The 23,791-nt window shown below is 43.6% G+C and overlaps 1 protein-coding gene across 10 annotated transcripts in view; it reads right to left on the reverse strand.

Moving 5' to 3' along the window:
• TLN2 (talin 2) overlaps positions 1–23,791 on the reverse strand; it is a 433,652-nt gene that overhangs the window by 139,270 nt on the left and 270,591 nt on the right. For all 10 annotated transcript variants that reach the window (XM_027067412.2, XM_027067414.2, XM_027067413.2 and 7 more), the window contains 11 exons: positions 22,382–22,537; positions 18,094–18,195; positions 17,088–17,164; positions 14,133–14,313; positions 12,896–13,009; positions 10,487–10,595; positions 9,567–9,775; positions 8,913–9,011; positions 5,051–5,218; positions 3,535–3,829; positions 807–973 (listed from right to left, as the gene is read on the reverse strand). In XM_027067412.2, the coding sequence (XP_026923213.1) occupies positions 807–973; positions 3,535–3,829; positions 5,051–5,218; positions 8,913–9,011; positions 9,567–9,775; positions 10,487–10,595; positions 12,896–13,009; positions 14,133–14,313; positions 17,088–17,164; positions 18,094–18,195; positions 22,382–22,537 (1,677 nt within the window). The remainder of the gene's footprint in view (positions 1–806; positions 974–3,534; positions 3,830–5,050; positions 5,219–8,912; positions 9,012–9,566; positions 9,776–10,486; positions 10,596–12,895; positions 13,010–14,132; positions 14,314–17,087; positions 17,165–18,093; positions 18,196–22,381; positions 22,538–23,791) is intronic.

Genomic DNA, 23,791 nt, shown 5'->3' on the forward strand with positions numbered 1-23,791 from the left:
CATTTCCACCACAAACATATGCTAGTTGCCTAATAACCAAAATGGAACATAGAAAAATACAGCCTTATCCATTTAATACAGTTCTCACCTAGCGGTAGGCATCAGAATCCCTTGTGGAACATACTTGCACAGTCCCACCAGTGACCTTGTGAATCAGGAGGGGTGGAATGGAGACACGTTCCATTGTAACGTTTCATGGGCAGGGCGGAGCGGGGAAGGGGGGAGGGGGCTCTGAAACAGAGCCCTGGGATAAGAATCACTGGCTTTTAGAAGCATCATGCTAATGCATTACCGTCAAAAAGCAGAAAAGCTGACTCTTAACTCTTCATTCAAGCTGTTATATAACATTCAAGACTGCTACTGGCATTTGAAGAACAGTGAGGCAGGGAGCACTCTACTATGTAAAATCTTGACAGTTTAGTTGAGAAGTCAAATGGAGGGCAAAGTAATACTAAGGTTGCGGGCAAAAAACAGGCCTAAGTGAATCTGCTGTTCAAGGTCTCAAGTTTAAATTCACCACCATTTGCAATAAGCCGATGGCGATAACCCAATGGCGAGAGAGTGCGCACTAAGCAGGAACTGTGTTGGCCACAGCTGAGTCAGCCCTGCCCCGCTGAAAGACTGTTATTCTCGTGTCCCATGCCCTTCTCCTTTCCCACTGGAACAAGGTTAAATGTTACAAAACCATATAGGTTTGAAACAACAAAAATGCACACTCAGCTGGCCATTCTTTATCTTCAGGGCACCTTCCAAATCCTAACTCTTAATAATGTTCACTTCTCAATAGAACAGATCCAACATGATACCTTTGCAGCTTCCACCATGCGAGCAGTGGAATCAGCCAAGAGTTTTGCTGCTGCCAGGAGCTTCTTTGAATTCTCCATGTCGATTTCAGCTTCCGCATCTGACCTCATGGCGTTGACAAGGTCTGAGGTGGCTTGGGCCAGGACCCGGGCCTGGCGCACCATTTCACCTACGGGATGGGATTGAGGAGGCCATCTGTTTGTCTGCTTTCTAAAGCTCAAAAGCAGCACACAGTCCAGTCTCCACTCCTCTAGCAAGAGGGACAGAAAGAAGGGAGACCACAAGTTCCTGTCCTAAGCAAGGCTTATGTCCTTAGACCCAGGACTGAAAATACTCCCTATGGCTACTAGGATCGTATACCCCAAACCCATCAAAGTTCCATCTTGAACAGAGAGGGGTAAATAGGACGCAACTAAGCAAAGGGGAACTCTTTACAAACAGAAGGCAGGGAACAAAATTATGTGGATTTGTTACGTGATTTAATAAATATTTATCTAGTGAATATCATTTAGCTCAAGAATCACTGACCCAAAACTCCTTAAATTCTGCATAATGGCAAAAAATTATCTTCAAACTTTGAAAGAATTTGTATGTTACCTAACTCCAGATGAATAGTATCACAAGATCCCCTGTATCTGTGTCATTTGGCTCTCACGAATAAGAAGCACAGGCCCCAGATTCATGCTCAATTGCTAAGATTTGTCTTGGCTGGGTTTTCCCTATCAATTTTCTGTTTGCTCACTCTTTTCTTCCAGGCACCAGTTTTGATCTTGTTATTAGTAGTTGTTTGGTTTTACTGCACCGTGATTTTACTGAAATCTACTTTAGAAGTAGGAAGGATGTAAGAGTAAAGTTTAAAATAAAACTACTCAAATGTAAGGGAATTTTTCCTCTCACAAAGGTCATTTGAGAAGGATGCCGCACCCCTGTAACATTAAGGGGGAAACAAAGCTTTCATAAAAAATCAAAATGTGCTACATTCAAGGTATCGTGGATTGGATCCTGGGACAATAAAAGGGCATGAGTGGAAAAACTGGTGAAATCTGAATAATGTCCGTAGCTAACAGTTATGCACCAAAGCTAATCTAATTTGGACGATATGCCATGGGTGCCATGGGAAGATGCTAAAAATGAGGGCAATTGGGAAGGGTATATAAGAACTTTCTGTATTACCTCTACTTTTTTCCTGTAGATGTGAAAATATTCCAAAATAAAACATCTATTAAAAAAGAAAGACAACAAACAACAACAACAAAATCCAAATCGTGTAGAGTACTCCTATTTTCTTAAATCACATAAGGAAGATACAGAAAAGTTCAAGTTTTTGTTTGTTTCTAATACTTGCTATAAAATATGGCTCTGTGCTGACAAGGAAGTAGGGAAACAAACATCTTACAAACTACCGGTAGGGTCACAAAGTGTAGAACCTTTCTGGAAAGCAAGTCCATATGTAAAAAAAAAAAAGTCGTACATATATATTGGCCCAGAAGTTCCACTAATTACATAGATCCCCAAAAGTAAACCAAGATACTTTTATAAAAATAGTTACTGTAATAATTTTTTTGTTAAAGCAAAACTAAGAAGCAAACCAAAAAACTTGGAAACCACCTAGATGTGCTTCAAGATCATAAGTTAAGTAAATTATCCTAGAATTCCATTCAGTAGAATATTATGCTGTCATTAAAAAGATGAGTGTATAGGTCAACATGAAAAAGATCTGTAAGACACATTAAAAGAAAAAGGTTTAAGAGTATAAATAATGCAATTTCATTTATGTGAAAACAAAGCGCTATGCGCACATGCGTGCAAACACACACAAATATGTGACTGTAGGAAGATTGAAAATTTCTGGAAACGTAAAACAGAAATCAGTGAGTTGCCAAATCTGGAGATTTAGATGGGATAGGGATGGGCTGGATCTCAGGAGACTTACCTTTCAACTAATAGACTTAAAGCTACATATTTTTAAATTTTTTGTACATCCTGACATTTGACATGTTAACGAAACCTTGCTGGCTAGAGACACTGCCCTGCTGAAGGCTAGCCAATTCTTAGAGATAGCCAAAGTCCAGCCAGGAGCACGCCTTTGATATGCAAACTGACCTCAGCTTAGAACCAGATCACCTCTATGTGGCCAGTACCCTCCTGGAGGCAATATCCCTGGCCTCAATCATCCTATGGCCCGATGCCAGGCAACTGAGGATCGCCTGTAGAGCACAGAGCCTGCTGAGGATTTTCAAACTGAGCAGCCCCAAGCGGTTTCCCCTGCCCTGCCTTCCCAATGAAAATCCCAAAAAAGAATAGAGCTTAAGCTCCTCCCCTCACTCCTGTCTTCTGCAACCTGACCAAACCCTTGTGACCAAACCCCTGTGACCCTGCAGGCATGTGGTAGCTTTCTCTTTGGGACTTGTGAGAATACATTTTTCCTTCCAAGCTTCAGGCTTATCTCCTCCTGTGGCTACCTTGACTTTACCAGGCCAAATCCAACATGGAGGTTTTTGACCAAAAGGAATTTGCTAAGAATTTTCTAAAAAGCCTAATTAACTCTTTAAGGGCTGCTATGGATGGGCAAACCGGGAGACTTCCATCTTTCTCCCAGGCTCAGTAACGAAGTCTCTGACAGAAGCTCATGACACCTTGCCCTTGCCAGGTGACCGTCACCTTTCTTGTTACAATGATGACCATCGGGGAACCCCAAGCTGACCCGTCCACCCAAGCATCGCCCCTCACCAGCATCTCCCATGGAGCTGAAGATGCTCTCGGTGACACACATGATGGTGTCGGTGGCCTGGTCGTAGCGGCCGATGGGCTCGCCTCGGCTGGCAAACTGTCGTACGTGCTGCAGGAGATCGTGCAGGGCCTGGCTGACCACGCTGGCCGCCGCGCTGACCTGCTTCAGGAGCTCGCTGTCGTCGGTGGCCGCCTGGCAGGCACGGACACAGTTCTCCACCGAGCGGTCCACGAGCTTCCCTGCTTCGATCAGCTGCTCCTGGCACACGGGGGAGCTGATGGTGGGGCTCACCACCTAGAGGGAGACAGGAGCAGGTCCTGGGCACCGAGGGTCAGCTCTCCGTCCCCACCCCGCACTAGTATTTCCACCGAGGCCCTTCCTGCTAGGGGCCTTGGGTCCTTACTCAGAGCACCAGGGTTTAAAGTGTACCATCACTGAGATTTCTTCTACCTCACAATTTCACCCTATCTTGGTGGTTTTTGATGCCCGACAATTGTTATCTTCACTGGTGATATGTAACTATAGTACGAACTACTTCCACAGAGAGAAATTTCTGGTGTTTATGGCATAGCTTCTCCTTTTAGGAACCTCTAGGTAGAGTCCTCTGACCTCGGATAACAAGACTAACAGGATTATATTTCTTTTCCAGAGGTACTTGGAATTCTGTACCTCATGGTACTTTAAAGAACAGGGGGATTCTGTCCGTTTTTCTGTGGGTGCTTTAACAGTGTACAAGGGAGGTAGGAGCGATACCATCAACACATCTGCCTGACACTGCAAATCCCACCAGAGGATAGGAAATGGCAGGCTAAGCCAGTCACGGATCTATAGAATACGATAGGTCATCAAGTTGAGAAATGGACACGTCCCATCTTCTGACGCATCAACATGCAATGGTGCCGAAAGGATACGTGAAACCAGACAGGCCTGAGATAACCCCAGTTCTGCCCACTTAATGATTTCTGTGGCCGCAAGCTACTTACGAAGCCTTAGAGGCCTCAGTTTCCCTTCCGTAAACTGGGGATGATATGCTGAACAAGGTGAAGTTTAACACCCGGAGTGTGCACATCGTGAGCGACAACAATGAACTCAATCCTGATTACCGTCACTCTTGCACTGTGCAGTGCAAAAGGGCTCCCCCAGATCTGCACGTTATTTACAAACCCATTCATGACACGGTACTGCCTTCTTGTACAATGCGAGAACCCTTGGTGTGCAGGTGTAAACAGGACACAATGAGAATTTCAAGGGGGACACATGGCAGTTTCCAAGTAGAAATGGCAATGAGACACCGAGACGTCCCAGTGCCTGAGGACTTGGGGAAAGAACTCGGGATGAAAGCACAATTGGGCAGTTATTGCCAAAATCCGGTCGTGTCACCTTGGAGACAACACCTAAGCGAGCTCTAAGCCTCAGACAGTTTAAACAAATTCTGCCTGTTTTCCCCCAGTGACTGGGGGCAAACGAGAGCATGTGACAGTTTGACGAAAGGGCCAGGGGTGCCAGTTGGCTTACCTTGGCGCACGCCACCAGCTGAGAGGTAGAAAGGGCACATTGGGTGGCAGCGGCAATCACCCTGTTCTGTAGGACCGTGTCTTCAGCTACTTGGGCGACATTCTTCGCCTTTAATACCAACATGGCGGCAGCATTGGCTACAGCTTTGGCCAAACTCATTAAAACGTCCTATTTAGAAAGAGAATTAAAAAAACAAAAAAACAGGCATTTACTATTTTTTTTTTATCACCCTTCACAGCCTAGAAATAAAATGCGGTGTCTGATGAAACATTTTATTGACATTCCATTTGAACTTTTTTTTTTCCAGTACTTCATGAGAATATTCTTTCCATTTATTTTTCTGAAATGTCAACTTACCTTAGATGTAATTCGAGAGAGACTTGCATCCTAGCTACATAGTCTCCTATGCCTTAAGGAACAAAGATTTAAATCTAGAATAGGTTGATTTGAGGGGAGAGTTTGTATTTTAACCACTGATTCACATTCATGTACTTCAACACCGAAAGTCTTAAGTCTCTTGAATATGTGATTGATGCAGTAGATCAGGAAAAGCTGGAAATCTATCCAGATGCCATAAATACAACATACTGTAGGAAGGATAGAATTCATGGCCTCCAAGTCATCATGCCCTGCTGTCACACAAAAATTTATCATTTGGATTTCCATTTTGCACAAAGATCCAAGCTACTATCAAAAATTCAGCCACATCTCTGCCTCCAGAGGGCAATGTTGGACATGCACAGACATTACCTACAGCTCAAGAGCCAAGGAGTGCTCTGAACGTAAGTTATTCTCAGGGTTCCGTAGTCTTCTGGACAGGGATTAGATTATTATGAAAAGTGGAAAGGGAGCCTACATAAATAGACTAGCTATAAGCTACGACCTCACTGAAGATGCAAGGAGCTTTGAGCCTTTCTGTATCAGTTCATGCTTCAACTCAACAAAAAGGCACTCTGTCTGCAGGGTGGAGAATCCTTTGATTCAGCCCACCAGATTTGTCACCCATCTGTGGGGCCTGAAGAATAATCACTGTTACATTTAATTTGCTTCCTTTCTTTGAATAGTGAAGGTAGTTTATTTGGTTTGGAAATGCCTTCCCAAACATATCCCAAATATATGAGCCATTTTTATTTTGAACGAACATGTCCAGGCTTTCTCCCAGAGGAAATGTGGTCAGTAGTCTTTATTAATTCATCAGATAATGAAAAGCACTTTTGATTCTGAATGCAAAGGGCACCCAAAGAGTCTTTACAAGAAGACATTTTACAGGAAGATATACTGAAAGCGGTGTTCACCCTGTACAATTTTACACAGAGCAAAAACTACATGCTATCCAGGCAAATCAGAAACCCATAAAATGACCACATACGCAGATTTTAAAATGGACAAAAACAAACAGTCTTAAAGGAACAGTTTAGTTCAGTCTTTATCTTTCTTTTTTTAAAAGGTTTGTTGAATGTCCAAGGAAAAAGCAAGGCCTGAGGTGCCAAAAAGTGAAGATGCTTTTGGGATCTGACTGGCACTTGTTGGCCACATAACTTTTGGAAATTGCTCCCAACATGGCCCAAGTTACAGTTCTTGAACACCTATTTCAATGCTCAGTGCACACTCAACTTGAATGTCACAAATTATTCACAAGATTAAAAAAAAAAAATCTTTCCAAAGTAGGTCACAGTATTCTTTCGCTTGATATGAATTCGTCTTTTCACACAGGGACTAAGATTTGGTCATGTAGGCTCACGATTGTTCTAAAGGGCTTTGTTAGACTCATTTAAAGAAATCCTGTTCTTCCTATTAATTTTGTCCAAAAAAAATACAGTTAGAAAAAGAACGTGATACTACAGCTACAGTTGCTGACAAGGCCTTTGTCAAACCTTTCAACAAGACCCCTATTATGTAGCCCGTGTAAAATAAATCTTTGTTAACTCTGGGAACATGCAGTACATTGAGAACCCAAGAAAAGCTCTGAGATAAGATCTCAAGAATCAGAAAAATAGCGCATAAGAAATCCAATGTCAGAAAGCCAGGGGCTACTCATAACTCTAAGAGGTTACAGGATCACCTTACTACACTGATGTTTGCCTAGAGACCTTACAGAAATGGAAAGCAGTAAAGTAAGGCCTTTCACTGGTAAGAAAGTCTGCAGGACCTTACTGTGAACGTGAACCTGCTTTCCTAGCACCTCTAAATAGAAACAAACGACAGGGATCAGAGTTGGCATTTATACGTGACAGTGTAACAGTCTGCCAAAGAGAGAAAGAAAAGAGAGAAAGCCTTCAACAATACAAGGATGCATGAAAGATCTCAGGAAGAACTGTGACTTGCTTCTCCACCTTGCCAAACACTCTGGGGAAAGAAGTAATATTTTTGAGGAAAGAAAGTTGACCACCTCAAGATAATTAAGCCTAGTACACCAACAGCTGAATCTCATACTTACCCAATTCCTAAGTAGGTCCCTGCCTACCAAGAATTACCTGTGCTAATAAAACAATCAATGCCCAAGACAAGCGCAGTTGGGGGGTTTAGCCAAGGCCAAGGCAGGATAGGGTGTTTGCTTGAATTTAGTGGGATATATTTATGTGGTCTGGAGTAAATTCTCTTTCAAGTTAGTCTTACTGGCCATCCCAGCCTAGAATGGCTTCCAAGAATACTGCTACCACCCATTATGGGTCTCACCCTCCAGCATGACTTCAGTGTTTAAGCACTGGCTGTCTTATTGCATTGTAGATAGAACATAAATGAGTCCTATGGTCCCAGCATCGCAACTATGTGCAAAGTAGGAGACAGCTACATCTACGGATGCAGGTACACGTTCCACGTATCCCAACATGTACAACCCTGTCTTAGTGTAACCGATGCATCTTGTGTAGATGCAGCTTGGTAGTTCCGGATGAAATGGCACGCTGAATCGGCACTCGTGAATTAAGAAACTTGAACGCTACTGTAAAGCTGAATGATCTTTTTCCTCTGAATGCTGTGTAATTCCCTGACAGTAAACCTGACATGGGATTTGGAATAGGGCCTCTTCCAGAGAACCTGGGCTTGAACCATTAGGTTTCAACAGAATGGAGTTATGTACTACTCAAAATGAGGACGTCAGAGAAGGAGAAAGGCATGGAGGGCATGTGCCCACGAGTATGTGAGAAGCCCAGCTCATCGTAGCCTGAAGCTCCCCTCATCTGTGGTGGCTGGAAACAGTGGCAGACAAGCTGAGCTCCAGTCTGAGCTGGCAGCACATCAAGCCAGCTGCCAACAGTGGCTACAGCTGTGCACCAGAGGACAAACAGCACATATCCTTGGTATTGAACAAGAGTGACAAAAAAAAAAAAAAAAAAAAAAAAAAAAGGCTTTCCCGTCATGCTGGTTTGGGCTACGACACAGACAACAGACCCACCTCTGGATACAAAGAGCGGGGGCACCAAAGCTACCTGTGAGTGCAGTGTATGGGAGTCCACACTCTCATTCCCATGGGGGACTCTGGGCTCATTTACTTAAAAACCGCTCCCAGAAGATGAAACAAGCCTGGCCATGAGTCGATGATTACAGAGGTTGGATGGTAGACACAAGGGAGTTCAGGACATTATTCCCTCCACTTTTGTGTTTAATGAACGCTCGGCATCCAGACTAGCAAGAATAGCTAAGTAAGTGCTTTACAGTGATGATGTGGGATACGTAAGTGAAACGAGTTTTTTAGTTAAAAATTTCTTTAAAAAAATTAACAGGGACCTCATCCCCAACGTAAGCCATCTCAATCTTATTCTTGACAGCCCACTGAAGATCTGGTTTTTCACACATTCTCCCCATTTGGGTCTAGACCATCGCTTAGACTCCTTTCCAAAATTAGGGGTTGCAGATATCTTACTTGGAATCGCTCATCAGTCTCATTCTCTCCGATCTGTCTCAGAAGATCCCCACTGGCTTGTCCGATGCTTCCAGCAGCAGTCAAAACTGTCTGTCGAGGCTACAACAAAGAGCACACACTGGTTGGAAAGAAAATGCGGTTCCTCCAAAGTGCCATCAGACAGCTAACCCCTCAGGATTGGCTCACCTACAAGAGAGTCTCAGACCGTCCGCCAGATGGGAGACCTAAATACCCTGGTACAATCTGTGCAAGGAAGGGCCTGATGTCTTATAAACCAGCAACAGGTAGATAGACTTGAAATGTTCAATCAATGAGTTTTGTTCGGCGGGTAGGGAGGTGATAGGCACTTTATGGAAATTAGGACACAAATTTTTATCCCCTTTGAATGTGTATTGACCATATGTGTTAGCTTCTGAAGTTGTATCTGATCAAGTACCCCGGGGTGAGGGGAAAGGGAAATTTCCTACTAAGAGCTCAACCGATCCCAAAAGTTGAACTACAGATTCCGTACCCAGTTTACCAACTCTATGCCCCACAGTTTGGTAACATGCCCCATCAAGATGGAAGGAACAGCTCAGGGAGCAAGAGCCCTGTAGCACTCACGGTGGCACCTGCCACCCAGAACCTGGGTGACCGTGTGCCCCAGGAGCTCACCTCTCCAGAAGTAGGCTGCACAGCTTTCAGCAAGTCCGACACTGCCCCCGCGAGGGTCCTCGCGGCTCTGAGCAAGTCCTCCCCACTGCCCACTTCGTCGTCCATCAAGGCTGCCAAAAGCTTCACGCCCTTGGACATCTCCGTCAGGTTGGAAGAAATGGTGGTGATTGCACATCCCACTGCTGTGTAGTCGGTGTCTGCAGGGTCACCTGGGACAGAGAAGGGAGGGTGGTGAAGGGTGAGGAGAGCCCAGATGGGCGATGGCATCAGCCCTCACTGTGCAGGAGTCGGACACAAAGCTGGATGCAAACAGGGAGACACATGGCTTCCTGTCTCTGAGGTGCTGCCCCTCCCAAATCTTTTGCCCCAAGGCCTCCTAAGCTGAAATACTGAGCACGAGCACTGGCATAGTCCCCAGGTCTTGGCGTCCCATGGCCCTTTCCGTTAGGTCTGTGTCAGCAGCTTAGGCCGGTCAGTTCTGTTCCTGAACCACTGAAATGCTGCATCATGAGGCCAAGACATTTCTGGGCTCTCACCTGACAGCGCAAGGTGGGAGTCACGCTGTGCCACAAGATAGAAGGAGGCACACGTGATGGGTCTATTCATCCAAAGCCAGTTTTAGACTGTAAGCCCCAGAAGGGAGACACTCGTCTCCATACACTTTGAGGCACGTCCATCATGCTGATGAATAAGGAGGAGAGCTACGTAAGTGCTTTTCGAAGGATGTATGATATCTATGGAAAGGAATGAGATGTTCCCCACCTTTCTCCTGGGTCAGTGCGGAAAAACTGCCTGAAGCACTCAGTGTGCCTAAAAATAGACCAGCCTCTCATTATATGAAAATCTGTTGTTTCAATCAAAGAAGAGTCCTTTTTTTAAGAAGCAAACCACAACACATCACAAAGCCCTCAGAGACTTACCGGCAGTGAGGTTAACTACTGAAGCTGTTCCAGCTGTGATCGCATCGACCTGGGAGTGGATTTCGTGTTTGGATTCATCGACTTTATTCTGAACCCATACCCGGGACGCCTGCAAAAGCAGACAAGTACATGACACAGTCACTACAGGCATGGGATTGCCCAGGACACCAGAGGGGTCACGCTATAAAACAATACCAAGATTTTGTCTATACTCTGGTTACTGGGCCGGCACCAAAGAGGCCCTGAAGTCAGCCATGCCCTTCACAGGCCTCTTGCTCATTCACTCATGCTGGATGGCATGGGAGTTCTCCAGGTTTCTTCCACTGCTTTCTCTTTAGCTTTTAGGATCTTAGAAAAATTCTACATGGTTTTATTTAGGTAAATTCAGTAAAAAATAAGAATAATTAATGTCTCGTGATAATATTGCATATCAGCACGAACAATTGTTGATAATTTCCACCTACACTTTTAGCGAGCAGAGTGAGATTTAGGGTATTTCAGCTCATGGGTGTTCTTTGTCAGCAGAAAATTTGTCTTTTATTAACAACATGAATGGGGTGTAGATGCAAAACCTGTCCTGGAAGGACCTGGGGGTGGGTGGGTTAAGACCTCTATTCTAGACCCAGTTCTAACACTAACAAGAGACATGACCTTGGGCAAATAGCATCTATGTCCTGTGCCTCCTGTTTCTTCTACCGTAGGAATTCAATGGTCTTTAAAAACCTTTCCAGATCTTTGACTTTATGTTCACTGGAAGCTATAAATAGCAAATTCTCTATTTCCTGGCATTTCTGGGGTTAGCCAATAAATGATCGTTTACATTCATAAGGATGACCCTGTGGTAACATCAGATGCTGACTTGCTTCCCAAAACATTCCCAAAATATTCATCGAGATTTAGGATATGTCTAGCACTAATATTTTTTTGTATACTAGTTCTTTAAAAATTGGTAAAGCAACAATGTTAAGTCCAAATATTTTATATTAAAAAAAAAATTGTGTTGTTTTGAGAGAGTGTCAGCATGGGAGGGGCAGAGAGCGAGGGAGACAGGATCCAAAGCACGAACCGTGAGATCATGACCCGCACCAAAGTCAGAGGCTTAAGAGACAGAACCACCCAGGTGCCCCAAGTCCAAATATTTTAAAACTATCTCACAATAGTGCTGGATATGGCAGGGTGTCTGCCTTATGTATTTTTACTCTGGAGTTTCCCCTTGCAAAATGTTTAATGATTTCAGGTACTTGGGAGACAAAACACTGAGTACAATTGCACCTGCAGATATACAAGTATGCAAGTGAGAAAACAGTGCGCAGGAAGGACTTAGAAGGCAGTTATGCTTGCTGGCCAACGTGAGGCTAAATACTACACTTGGCTCTGGGCTAAGATGGCCCTGTCAGTCCTAACTTGGTGGTTTTCAGTCATGACTGCCCATTAGAACCACCTGGGGAGATGAAAAAAGCAGGCCCCGCCCTCAATGACATGGATTGATTTGGGCCTCAGCCTTTAGCCTCAAAGCTAAAGTTTGAACCAACTTTAAGCTCCTACAGATAACTGGAATATGCAAAGCAGGGCAGAGAATGGCAGTGCTAGTCCTTCAGCAACTTTCACGTGCACATCAAACAGCTGGGACCTCCACTAACGTGAGTTTCCTGATTCAGAGGTTGGGATAAGGCCCCAGATTCCACACCTCTCAAGAGATCTTACGTACTGCCAATGCCACTGGTCCACGGGCCACCATTTGAGTAGGGACAGGCCAGAGAATTTCGTGCAGCAGCACCTACAGAAAGGCAGCTATTTACCCCGCCCTACTGAAAAGCTGAACACTAAGGCAGTGGTTCTGGAAGCACAGTCCTCAGATAGCAGCAGAGCACCTGAGGACTTGTTGCAAATGCAAAGCCTTAGGCCCTTCCCCAGACCTACTGAGTGAGAAAAAAAAAGACAAGGAGCTCAACAATGTGTTTTAACAAGCCTTTCCAGGTGACTGATGCAGGCTAACGTCTGAGAAGCACTGACCTAACAGCTGATACTTGTTGAGCTCAGTGTGTTAGGTAGTGTGCTAAGAATGCCACACACGACGGGATTACCACGTCTTCACAAGGACCCCGTGCATGTATGACAAAACGGAGGCTTAGAGAGACTTAGTTGCCTGGATTCACATAGACACTAGCATTGGAGCTGGGATTTGAGCCCAGATCACTTGATTCCAGAGTTCAAGTTCTTGGCCCCACGATTCTCTTCCTGTGGGTACCACCCCACTACAAAGCCTCAATATAGTGAAAACAAAAAACCAAAAAAAACAAACCCTAGGTTTCCACTTCCCCTTATTGGAGGTGAATGCAGACAGAATGCAACACCCAGCTTTTTTGCCAGGGCAGAGACACGGAACTGACAACCATGAATAATACTTACCATATCCTGGCCTAGGGGTGGCAGTGAATCCAGCTCGCTGAGGTCATCCTGGGCCTGCTGGACAGCGTGCATGCTTGTGTTGATGGTCCCCATGAGAGCCTGCTGGGCCGAGGTCTGCAAAGGCAGATGACCACAGGGCAGTCATACCTTGGCTGCTGGAACTGACACTACCCTTTATACAAAACAAGGCCAAAGTGAACTCTGGGCTCAAGAGAGAGTGGCTCACGGTGGGTCTCAACAACCCCAACCGCGTCCCATTTCAGGCAAGGGGCTGATTATATCAACAGAATGCTTGATATGGGTGTTTGCAATAGAGAGGTTATGATCAGGAGCGTGTGGAGCTTAATTAGGTGACAAAAAGCCCAGAAAGAATTCTTGCAGGGAAGCTACCCTACTCTGAGTACTGAGGACAAAAGATCTCAAACATAGGAAACACACGTTACACACAGAACTATTCTTAGTAAATAAGGACAGATTCCACCCAAAACCCATAGTCAACGTGCTTCTTCAGAGTCACATTTCTTCTGAGCTTATAGGCTTTTCAGCTCTTAAAAAGTTCTTCCCCGGAAGCACATGATTCCTTGAGAAGGCAGACCAGACCAGCAGCAGGAGAAGGAGCAACAATTCACTCAGGGCAAAGTGTGGATCACTACAGACCTGGTCTATTTCTAAGACCTTCTAAGGGGTACCTGGGCTAGTTAACAGCTTGATGCTGTGAAGGCAGGGAACCAGGGTTCTATAGCTCTGAATCACCAGTCATGTGGAGAGGTCATGGCTGTTCTCCAGCCCCAGAGGACACCTGTGATCAGGGAGTTACTAACCCACCTCCTTCCCTCCTTTCTATTTATTTGAGAGAGAGAGAGAGAGAGAGAGAGAGAGAGAGAGAGAGAGAGAGAGAGAGAGACGGAGAGAGAGAGAATCCCAAGCAGGCTCCAGGCCATCAGTGCACAGCCCCATGCCAGTCCATCTCACGAACCATGACATCATGACCTGAGCTGAAATCAAGAGTTGGATGCTTCACCGACTGAGCCCCCCCAGGTGCCCCGAAGCATCTGGTTTAACAGGAGCACCAGGGAGTCAGGCGTCAGAACGGCACAGCTGAAGAGCCATGGCTCAGATGGGAGTTAGTGAGAACACGATGACACACACAAGCTATCGCCAGGGCTGGTGTCCCCCCCGCCCCCGCACATCAGAGGTGGCGCACTGACGCGCAGGGCAAGCGTGGGGGAAGTCTCACCAGCGGGGGCATGTGGCCTCGGTGCATCTGCCCAACCATGACCTGCTGTTGCGGGGAGGGCATGCTGCCGACGTTGAAGGTCTCGGGCCCACTGGAGCCTGAGCGCATCACGGCGGGCAGTGCCACAGAGCTGTGTTCCACCTTTCCAGTCCGATTGAACTGCTGCTGCAAGATGGTAGACCTGCAGGGGACAAGGGTCTGGTCACTGGGAGGTGGCCGCTCGCAGGGAGTGTAATGATAAGATAGCATAAGTGCCACAGCAGTTTGCTGCGTTACGCTGTGGAGGTCAATTCAAAAGAGACATGCACAGACAGGACTGTGAATGAAGTGATACTCAAATACCCTGAAGAACCCGGAATCTTTTTTTTTTTTTTTTAAGTTTATTTATTTATTTTGAGAGTGGGCAGGAGGGGAAGAAGAGAGAGAGAGAGAGAGAGAGAATGATATTCCCAGGCAGGCTCTACACCATCAGCATGGAGCCTGATGTGGAGCTCGAAGTCACAAACCGTGACATCATCACCTGAGCTGAAACCAAGAGACAGACGCTTAACCCACTGAGCCACCCAGACTCCCTGAACCCTGCATCTTTTTATAATTATTACTATAAAGAACCATTCCCAACGGATTCATGATATAATGCAACTAGTCCTTCTTAAAGAATTCCATGCCCCTCCCTGCTCCCCTCCCCGGCTGCCCAAACCAACACACAGATACTCCTCTAACAACGATGTTCCAGGTCTAAGAAAAAGTTTAGGATACAGTGATCTATTAGTTGGTAAATCGTACCTGAAAGAGCATTCATTCAACAAATATCTACCATGGGCCAGGTTCTATTCTAAGCACTGGAGACACAGGTCATTTAGTCTTCTTGGTTGAAGGGGGAAGTGTAGAAAGGAACTAAAAGAAAATCTCCCACAGCTTATCTCTCCTTCCCCAGGTCCAAGGCCACTGACCACAGAAGGTGTTTAAACACCTTTGGAGCCCTGATGATATGACAGACTTTGGCACCTCCTCCAGAGGACTTCACCTAAAGTCTGGGAAGATTCCTAGGATATCTAGTTAAAAAAAAAAATTAACTTTTTACTTGTTGCTATTTACTTAGAACGAGAAGTAAAGGACTTTGATCATATGAAGGTGGTATATCTGCCACAGCTCCCCAGAGGGCACACCCGCAAAGGAGAGTCTGGGGGAGTGTGTGTGTGTGTGTTGGGGGGGGGTTGTAGGGGGCAGATTGGGTGAGCAGCTGCACTAAGAAGTCAGGCCTCTGTTCTAGGGTTTTCCCACCATCACCGATCATTCCTTATTGTTCAGGGCAAAATTCATGAGCCATGCTAGGATATCAGACAGCAGGCATCCATGGAGGAACAGTGGAAGGGTTGGCACCAAGGGGGGTAGATATAGGGGTTCCAGTAGGAAGTCATCTGCAGTCTGTGATCTCAGCTGATGTCTGATGCAGGGAAAAGTGGCAGTTCTTCTGATGGGGACCACTCTGGACCATTCCTCCTCTTTGCTGTGACCAAATCTCACCGTGATGCCCTAGGCAGTGGGAAGGGGCTACAGGAATCCCAGGCAGAAGAGGCCCCAGTGCTTTAGGCTCATACAGTTACTCAGCTGCTCTTAGAAGTCCAAGTGCAACACAGCCCTCTGAGGGAACAACTCACCCTGGCAAAAAGCACTAGCTTACTGATTTCCATCTATAGTCATTAGTAATTCCAAGGACTTAAGATGTTCTTCAAGAGGGCAGCAAGTATGTGAAATGCATCACATCACGTTTGGTTGCAAACTGTGTACTAAAATAGGGGACACAAGGAAAATCACCTTCAAAGTAATTATGAAGCAAATTGGGATAAAGTGACGGAGTGTGGAAATGTTAGAGATGCAATTATTATGACTTAGCAAGTTCGATATGCTTGAATATGCTAGAACTTTCTGGCAGTGTCCTAGAAGAAACATCACAAGATCCGAACTGACTCCTGACTCTGCCACATGTATGCATCTCAAGTAACTTCTGCGAGCTTTGGTTTCTTCAGTCATGAACTGGCAATGATATCTGGTCTACCTCTTACATCGGGGGGTTGTTATTGGGATCAAAGGAGACAGCATGCTAGATACACAGAGTGTAGACAAGATGGCTTATTATTATAATGCTCTACGTAATGTAACAGGAGCAAGCGCTCAGACTTCCCCAAAGTATCACTAATTAGATGTTATTTAATTTTAATACATCTCAGGTTCTTCACCTACAAAATGAAGTTAAATTGAGACTATTCTGAATTGAAAATGATGATAAGAGCAGGAAATATTTATGATGTGCCAGGCATCATTTTACATGCTTTATTAACAACTGAATCATCCAAATAAGACTTACAAGGTGGTACTATCCTTATTCTCATTTTACAGTTGAGATGAAGGGGCAGAAGAAATTTGTAATGTCCCCAAGGCCACACGTGAAAAAAAGAGACCTGAGATTTGAACCCACTTAAATCTGGCTCCAGAGTCCATGTTTTTAACCATTTGTGCTGCCTCATGACACACGTGGCACGTAGTAAGAGTTCTATAAACAGTAACTCCTCCATCGGCTAGACCCCTGCCCCACGGGCACAGAACTAAACAGAGGCCCACTCTCCAGCCTTTGATGAAAATGACGCAGGTTATCAGATTTCACTGAGCTATTGCAGAACAGGATTCATGAATACTCACTGTGTCCAAAGATGGGAGTTAAAGACCACATCTTGCTCAGTGTCTCCCCGAAATCCATAGCCGCCTCCTCCCACAAGACATACTCAACACTGAAAATGATGGTCTGGGGACCACAATTCCAGAAGACTCCTCTATTTCATCCACTGTCATCTCCGCCATGTTTCGGACTTCATGGTAACTGAGCCCCGAGGTGGCACGAAGAAACCTGCCCATTTAGGGAGAAGGGGGTTCTCCAGCATTCTTAATAATACTTACTTCTTCGGGGAAACAGACTCTTCCAGCATAGTCGACTCCTCATCCCCCTCTAATCCAAATCTATCTTTGCTTTGTTTCTGAGGTAGAACGAGACCAAAAACAAGAACAAGAACCCACAAAGTCAGCAGGTTTTGACACCAGAACCTCTGAAGATACCTTTTAGAAGGAGCTACACACAAGCAACAATATTGAGGTTTACCCAAAATTCCTTTATTGGACGAAGGGATAGGTGAACAAAAACAAAAGCGATACAAAATACATTATTTAACGTAAGATAGAGATGTTCTAGTAGATATACTGACGTTCTGGTAGAACTTGGTTATCTCAGTGGGCTGTATCTTGAAGTCGTGGTCAATCATAGCATGCCACTATGGCATATAACCCCGTTAAAATTGGTAAAAAAAAATTTCAGGAAAAATACCAAGAACATTTTCAGACCCTCAACCTGGGTTTCTTTTTTTTTTTTTAATTTTTTTTTATGTTTATTTATTTCTGAGACAGAGAGAGACAGAGCATGAGAGGGGGAGGGGCAGAGAGAGAGGGAGACCCAGAATCGGAAGCAGGCTCCAGGCTCCGAGCTGTCAGCACAGAGCCTGACGCTGGGCTCGAACTCACACACTGTGAGATCATGACCTGAGCCGAAGTCGGTCACTCAACCGACTGAGCCACCCAGGCACCCCTCAACCTGGGTTTCTAAAGAGGCTAGAAGGCATAACCTAACTACCTAGAGAGGAAGCTGCTGAGGGGTTAGCTAGTCTCATTCAACAGCTAAGTGAGGCACTACTGTTCACTACCTGGCAGTAATAACATAAATATGAGCTGCAGCTAAAATGCAAGTTCTCGTAGGATCTTGAGACGAAGGACTGCACACTCAAGTGATCTGAACACTAATATGAAATTCGTGAATCAAGTAATTCAAATTAGGTTCCACTCTCCCCACCCAGGGAGCAACATCATTCAGTGTTCTAAAACAGCAGCTTTTCCAACGTGCATCAGTATGAAATACCTTTTTGAGGATGATGTCGATGTAGCCTGCAATCAGCTGGGATATTTGCTCTCCCTCAGTGGTTTGTACTGAATAGTAGCTTTCTTGATACTCCCCAAAATCCTGAAAAGACAGCATTAGAAGAAATAGAACTATGTTATATTTCCGCAGTTTTAAAGGTAAACAGGTCCAGTCTGGGAGCAAGATGACATAGACTCGCTTTTCCTTTCTCTTTGCTTCTAAACACAAATGAACACCCTATAATTTGTTCAACAAGTAGTAAAAGGGCTCTGAAAGCTGGAAAGGTAGACTGGCTAGAAACCACAGTACTTGAGAAACCACTGTCTGGGGAGTTCTTGGGCTTTCTTTTATAATCTATTAGCCTCAAGGATGGGTGCCTGAAACCCAGAACCTCCAACAGGCAGGATTTCAAAAATCTGTTCTTTCCCGCCAAAGGACCAGGAGAGGAAAAGCCCAAAAGAGATCTATCTGAGAGTCTCAACCCAGCTTCAAAACCTGGGCTGGTGTTCAGCAGCTGCTGAGCAGGAGAAGCCCAGCATCCCAGTCCCTGCTCCACGACCCAGACAGGTAGGTGGTCTGGCCCTTTTGCAGCAGCAGTCACAGTGAGGCCTTCTGTCTTCCTGCCCTCCACCCACTGGGAGACACAGAGACAGGCCTGTGGCTTCTGCCTACCCCAACAAAGGCCACACAGCAACAGCGGGTGCTCCAAGGAAGTACTTTCCCAAACAGCACCATCAGGGTTTGAGCAGGAACCCCAGTAGCGTCACAACAAAGCAATCCAGAATAGCACTGCCAGGGCTCAGAAAATAAGCTGTCATTGTAAGCAAAGCCCACAAAAGGAGGCCACAACACTACACACTAAATCTAAACAAGGTGATTGTCAGATACAACAAAAATGAAGATGAAGAGTCTAACTTAATAACCAACATGTCCAGCTATAATTAAAAAAAATCACTACTCATATCAAGAACCAAAGCAACTATGATATGAGTAAGAAAAGATCATCAATGGATGCCAATACTGAGCTGAATCAGATATTAAAATTATCTGATAAAGATTTTAAAGCAACCGTCATAAAAAATGTTTCGATGATCAATTACAAATTCTCCTGATACAAAAAGGAGGTTTCAAGAAAGAAACAAGTGAGAAGAACCATATAAAAATTACGAAAGTGAAAAAATGTAATAACCAAAACAGAAAAACTCACGTGATAAGGTAAACACTGTGGAGATGACAGAGCATATAGTCAGTAAACTTGACAAAAAGATTAATAAAATTTAGTCAGTTTGAACAGTAAAAAGAATAGAGACTAAACAAAAGCCAACAAACAAACAAACAAACAAACAACTTACAAACCAGACCTTCAGGGATCTGGGAGGGCAATAACAAAAGATGTAACACTCATATCATCAGAATCCCACAGTGAGAGAATGTGGGACAAAAAAAAGTATTAAAAGAAATAATGGCTGAAAAATTTCCCAAATTAAAGAGATACAGCTACAAACTCAAGAAGCTGATCACAATCCAAATAGAACAACTCCTAATAAATCCATACCAACAACTTAAGGAAGGGACACATTATCTACTAATGAACACCAACTTGAATGACCACTTCTACTCTGAAAGCAAGGAGGCCAAAAAGAAGCAGCACATTTTTCAAGGGCTAAAAGAACTGTCAATATTAAATACTATACCTGTCAAAATTATCCTTTATGAATCAAAGGGAAATAAGGACATTCTCAGATGAAGGAAAAGTAAGAGAATCTGTTGTGAGTAAATCTACTTATCTTTAAAAAATGACTAAAGGAAGGTCTTCAAACAAAGAAACTGGTAACAGAAGAAGGCTGGGAAGTTTCAAAAGAAAACAACAGTGGGATAGATAAAAATAGAAGTAAATGTAGTAACCTCTCCTTCACCTCATGAGTTTTCTTTAATTGTATTCTATGGTTGAAGTGAAGGTCTAATACCATCTCACGTGGTGTTCAATGGATACAGAAGTATTTCTTTGAAGAGTTATATTCAAAAAGTGAAGAGTGTAAAGAGACCAAAATAGAAGTAAAGTTTCTAGACTTTTCCTAAAGTGTAAGTATCCACACCTGTAGGCTTTGATTTTCTTATGTATATGGTAATATCTAGATCACTAAGAACACTAAGCAAAGATATAGGTTTGAAACATTATTAAGAAATAAAAATGGAGCTCTAAAAAATGTTTATGTAACCTAAAAGAAGGAAAACAGAGGAAAAATAAGCAGAGGGAGCATAAAGAGAAAAGTACTATAAAATGGTAGCGTTAAGCCCTAACATATCAATAACTAGACTGAAATAAAAATGGTTTAAATAGGCCAATTAAAATAGATTGACAAAGTGGATTAAAAGAAAGCACAATCCAATTTTATGCACTCTACAAAAAACTTATCTCAAATACAATATAGGTAGGTTGAAAGTAAAAGGATGAAATGATATATCATGCAAACATTAATTTTAAAAAGCATGAATGGCTCTATCAAGACAAAGCAGACTTCAGAGCAAAAAATGTATAGGAACAGAAGAATATAATGATAAAACAATCTCTCCATGAACATGACAGAGGGATCTTAAATGTGCAGGCACCAAGAGAGCTTCAAAACACATGAAGTAAAAAGTGATAAAGATGAAAAAAGAAATAGAAAAATCTGTAATTCTTATTGGGATACCGAAGAGTGGAACAACATCATCAACTAACAAGGTTTAACTGACATTTACAGAACACTCCTGTCAAGTACTCAGGGAACATCTCCTAGAAGGACCATATCCTGGGATGGAAAACAAATCTTAAAATTCTAAGACTTGACATTATACAAAGTATGTCCTTCAACCAAAACAGAATCAAACTAAAAATCATTAACAGGAAGACAACAGGAGAATCTCCAACATTTGGAAGTTAAATTAAGGCTCAGAGTGGAAAGAAATATCACATGTGACAAACTTTAATTCAACTTTAATAAATGGCATTGATGATATTCTTTCTCTCTTGTGCTTGAGGTGGTTACTGCAACTCATCACTATTATCTTCAAAGTAACTTTTTGTTTTCAACAAAGTGGGAATTGGACCTAGTTTTAAAGGACCAATAGCACTAAAAGGTATATAATAAAACACAGTGGGCCCCTGCCCTAGCCATTCCCATCTTTACTCTCCACCCCTCCCATTCCCACAGGCAACTACCTTGAACCCCTTCAGCAGTTTCTTATAAATAACATGGTTATATAGATTTCTTGATTTTTCTGTTTCACCAGTTATTCACAACTTCCTGTCACATAAGACAAGGATACAGTTCTCTAAGTAGGAATACTCCTTTGTAAAGGCCATGTACCAACAGCTGTTACTCACTACAGGATAGAAGAAGGTATATTTTCTGAAGATTCCTTCCAAGTGGCAAGAGTCTATGAACCACTGATCAAACTAGATAACTAAAGACTCCCTGTAAAACCCCTTCCTTATACCTTTTTTTTTTTTTTTTTTTTTTTTTTGATGGCCTATTGTGAGATCTTACCTAGATACAAGCTGATATTTCAAGCTGATATTTCACTAGAGCTAGAGGATAGTACACTTCAGGAGCGCTAAGGAGATGGACAAATTTCAACACTGATGTCTCTTATTACTCAACTAGCCCTACAAAATAACAGCCCTATCAATTCTCACATGTCAATGTAGCAATTGTTAAGGTAACAACACAACTATACTCTGCTAACAACTATTAAGGTCTGAAGGCCTGGGACAACTACATTCTCCCTACTTTCCACATATTTCACACTGAGAATTTTATCATCATCATCTTGTTTGATCTTAGCAACTCTGTCAAACACGTATTATGATCCCCATGTTAAAGCTAATGACATTAAGTCTCAGAGTGGACAGGCGACTCGGGCGAGGGTACAGAACTGGGAAATGACCAGCTGCTTTTGAATACTACCCCAAAGTCTATGCCATTGCCACTATACAGCATGCTGTTTCTAGGCAGGTTGGGAAAACACACCTCAGTGAGATGTCACAATGCTCAGGAACTTCCAAAACAACTAGATAAAGAGGAAACCTTGGATCAGCCTCTGAGCATTAGAAAGTTTCCTTTTAGGGCATGCTTAGACACAACATCAGGAACCTAGAAGACTGGACCAGTCCCTGCTGTCTCTGAATTTCCACCTCTGTCTCTCTCCACACTGCTCCCTGAGAAAGTCAAGGGGCTTGCATCCCCTCTCCTGCCCCACAGAACCACCCAAGGCCATGTTAGTCCTCCCTGTTGCCAGTCTGTACCAGCGTGAAGCTCTTGGGTGAGGCTGCCCAGCGCTTGACAGTGGTGAGCGGCCACTCCTGTAGCACCTCCTTGGTCTTCTCATCCACGCGCATCACCGAGTCCTTAGTGATGCCCAGCAAGCGAGGCACAAGCTTGTTCTTGCCTTTCATCTTTTCCTGAAACAGGAAATACCAAGCATAGCTACAGTTTATCACAGTGAAAAACTAGAAACAACTAAAAATTTCAACAACAGGGGATTTCTTAAGTAAGTCAGGGTATATATAGTCAAGTAGCCAAGTATTCTACAACCATTAACAATCCTATGATTGGAGGGGTTCCTGGGAGGCTCAGTTGGTCGAATGTCTGACGCTTGATTTTGACTCAGGTCATGATCCCAGGGTCGTGGGATTGAGTCTTAAGTTGGGCTCCATACTGAGTCTGGAGCCTGGATTCTCTCTCTTTCTCTCCCTCTCCATCCCCCTTTGCCCCTCTCCCCCACTTGCACACTCTAAGAAATAAACATAAAATTGTTTAAAAAAATATGATTGGAAAACAATTGGATTCACGGCAATAAATTTGCAAGAGAGTATAAAGTAAAAACCGTTTGTATAGCATGATCTTACATAAAATGAAATTTTAAAAACAAATTTTTAAAATAAAATTCAAAAAAATTTAAAAATAAAAATTTCATTACATGATAAAATGGTCACGATGATCATCTCAAATGATTTGTATTAATTTTCTTGTGCTTTTTTCCTTATTCTTCAAATTTCATTTAAAATCGATTCACTTAAAACTTCCCTTAAGAAATAATTTCACATTTATTTCTATTGTTATCAGGAAAAAAAAAAACAACTTCCCAAATATTTGCTGAAACCTAGCAACGCCTAAATCATTATTCTTGGAGGAATACACTTACAAATTAGCACACACCAATTCTGTATGCATACAAAGGGATAGGCAATTTTAAAATAATAGACATGTGCTAGGTAGTTAATATTATCCATTAATTTTCAGGGCAACCCTCAAACGTTGGGATCATCCTCCTCATTTTGCAAATGAAGAGACCAGCCACTTGTCCAAGGCAAATAGTAGTGAGCAGTAAAGCCATGATTTGAACACAAATTTGAGTAGCTCAAAACTGTCTCTGACTTCCAAAGTGGTCTGTCTACAACAGTGTACTGTATTCTGGTGAAATCAGAGAAAAGACAAAAATCCACCCCCCCACCCCTCCCGGCCGCAGCCCCCACTGGTAGTTCATAAGCCATCTGACAGTGAAGGTCAATGCACAGCTCCAGCTTCCTCCCAGGAGAGGGAGACAATAAGATTGGGAATCTGTGTGGGTGTCTGAGAAAGGGAATAAGGCAGGGGAAGAAGCCCTCGGTGCTTAAGAAATGAACCCTGAGAAGAGTCAGATTCTTTGTAAGAAG

This window comes from Acinonyx jubatus, chromosome B3, assembly GCF_027475565.1.
Source record: "Acinonyx jubatus isolate Ajub_Pintada_27869175 chromosome B3, VMU_Ajub_asm_v1.0, whole genome shotgun sequence".
Taxonomy (NCBI): Eukaryota; Metazoa; Chordata; class Mammalia; order Carnivora; family Felidae; genus Acinonyx; species Acinonyx jubatus.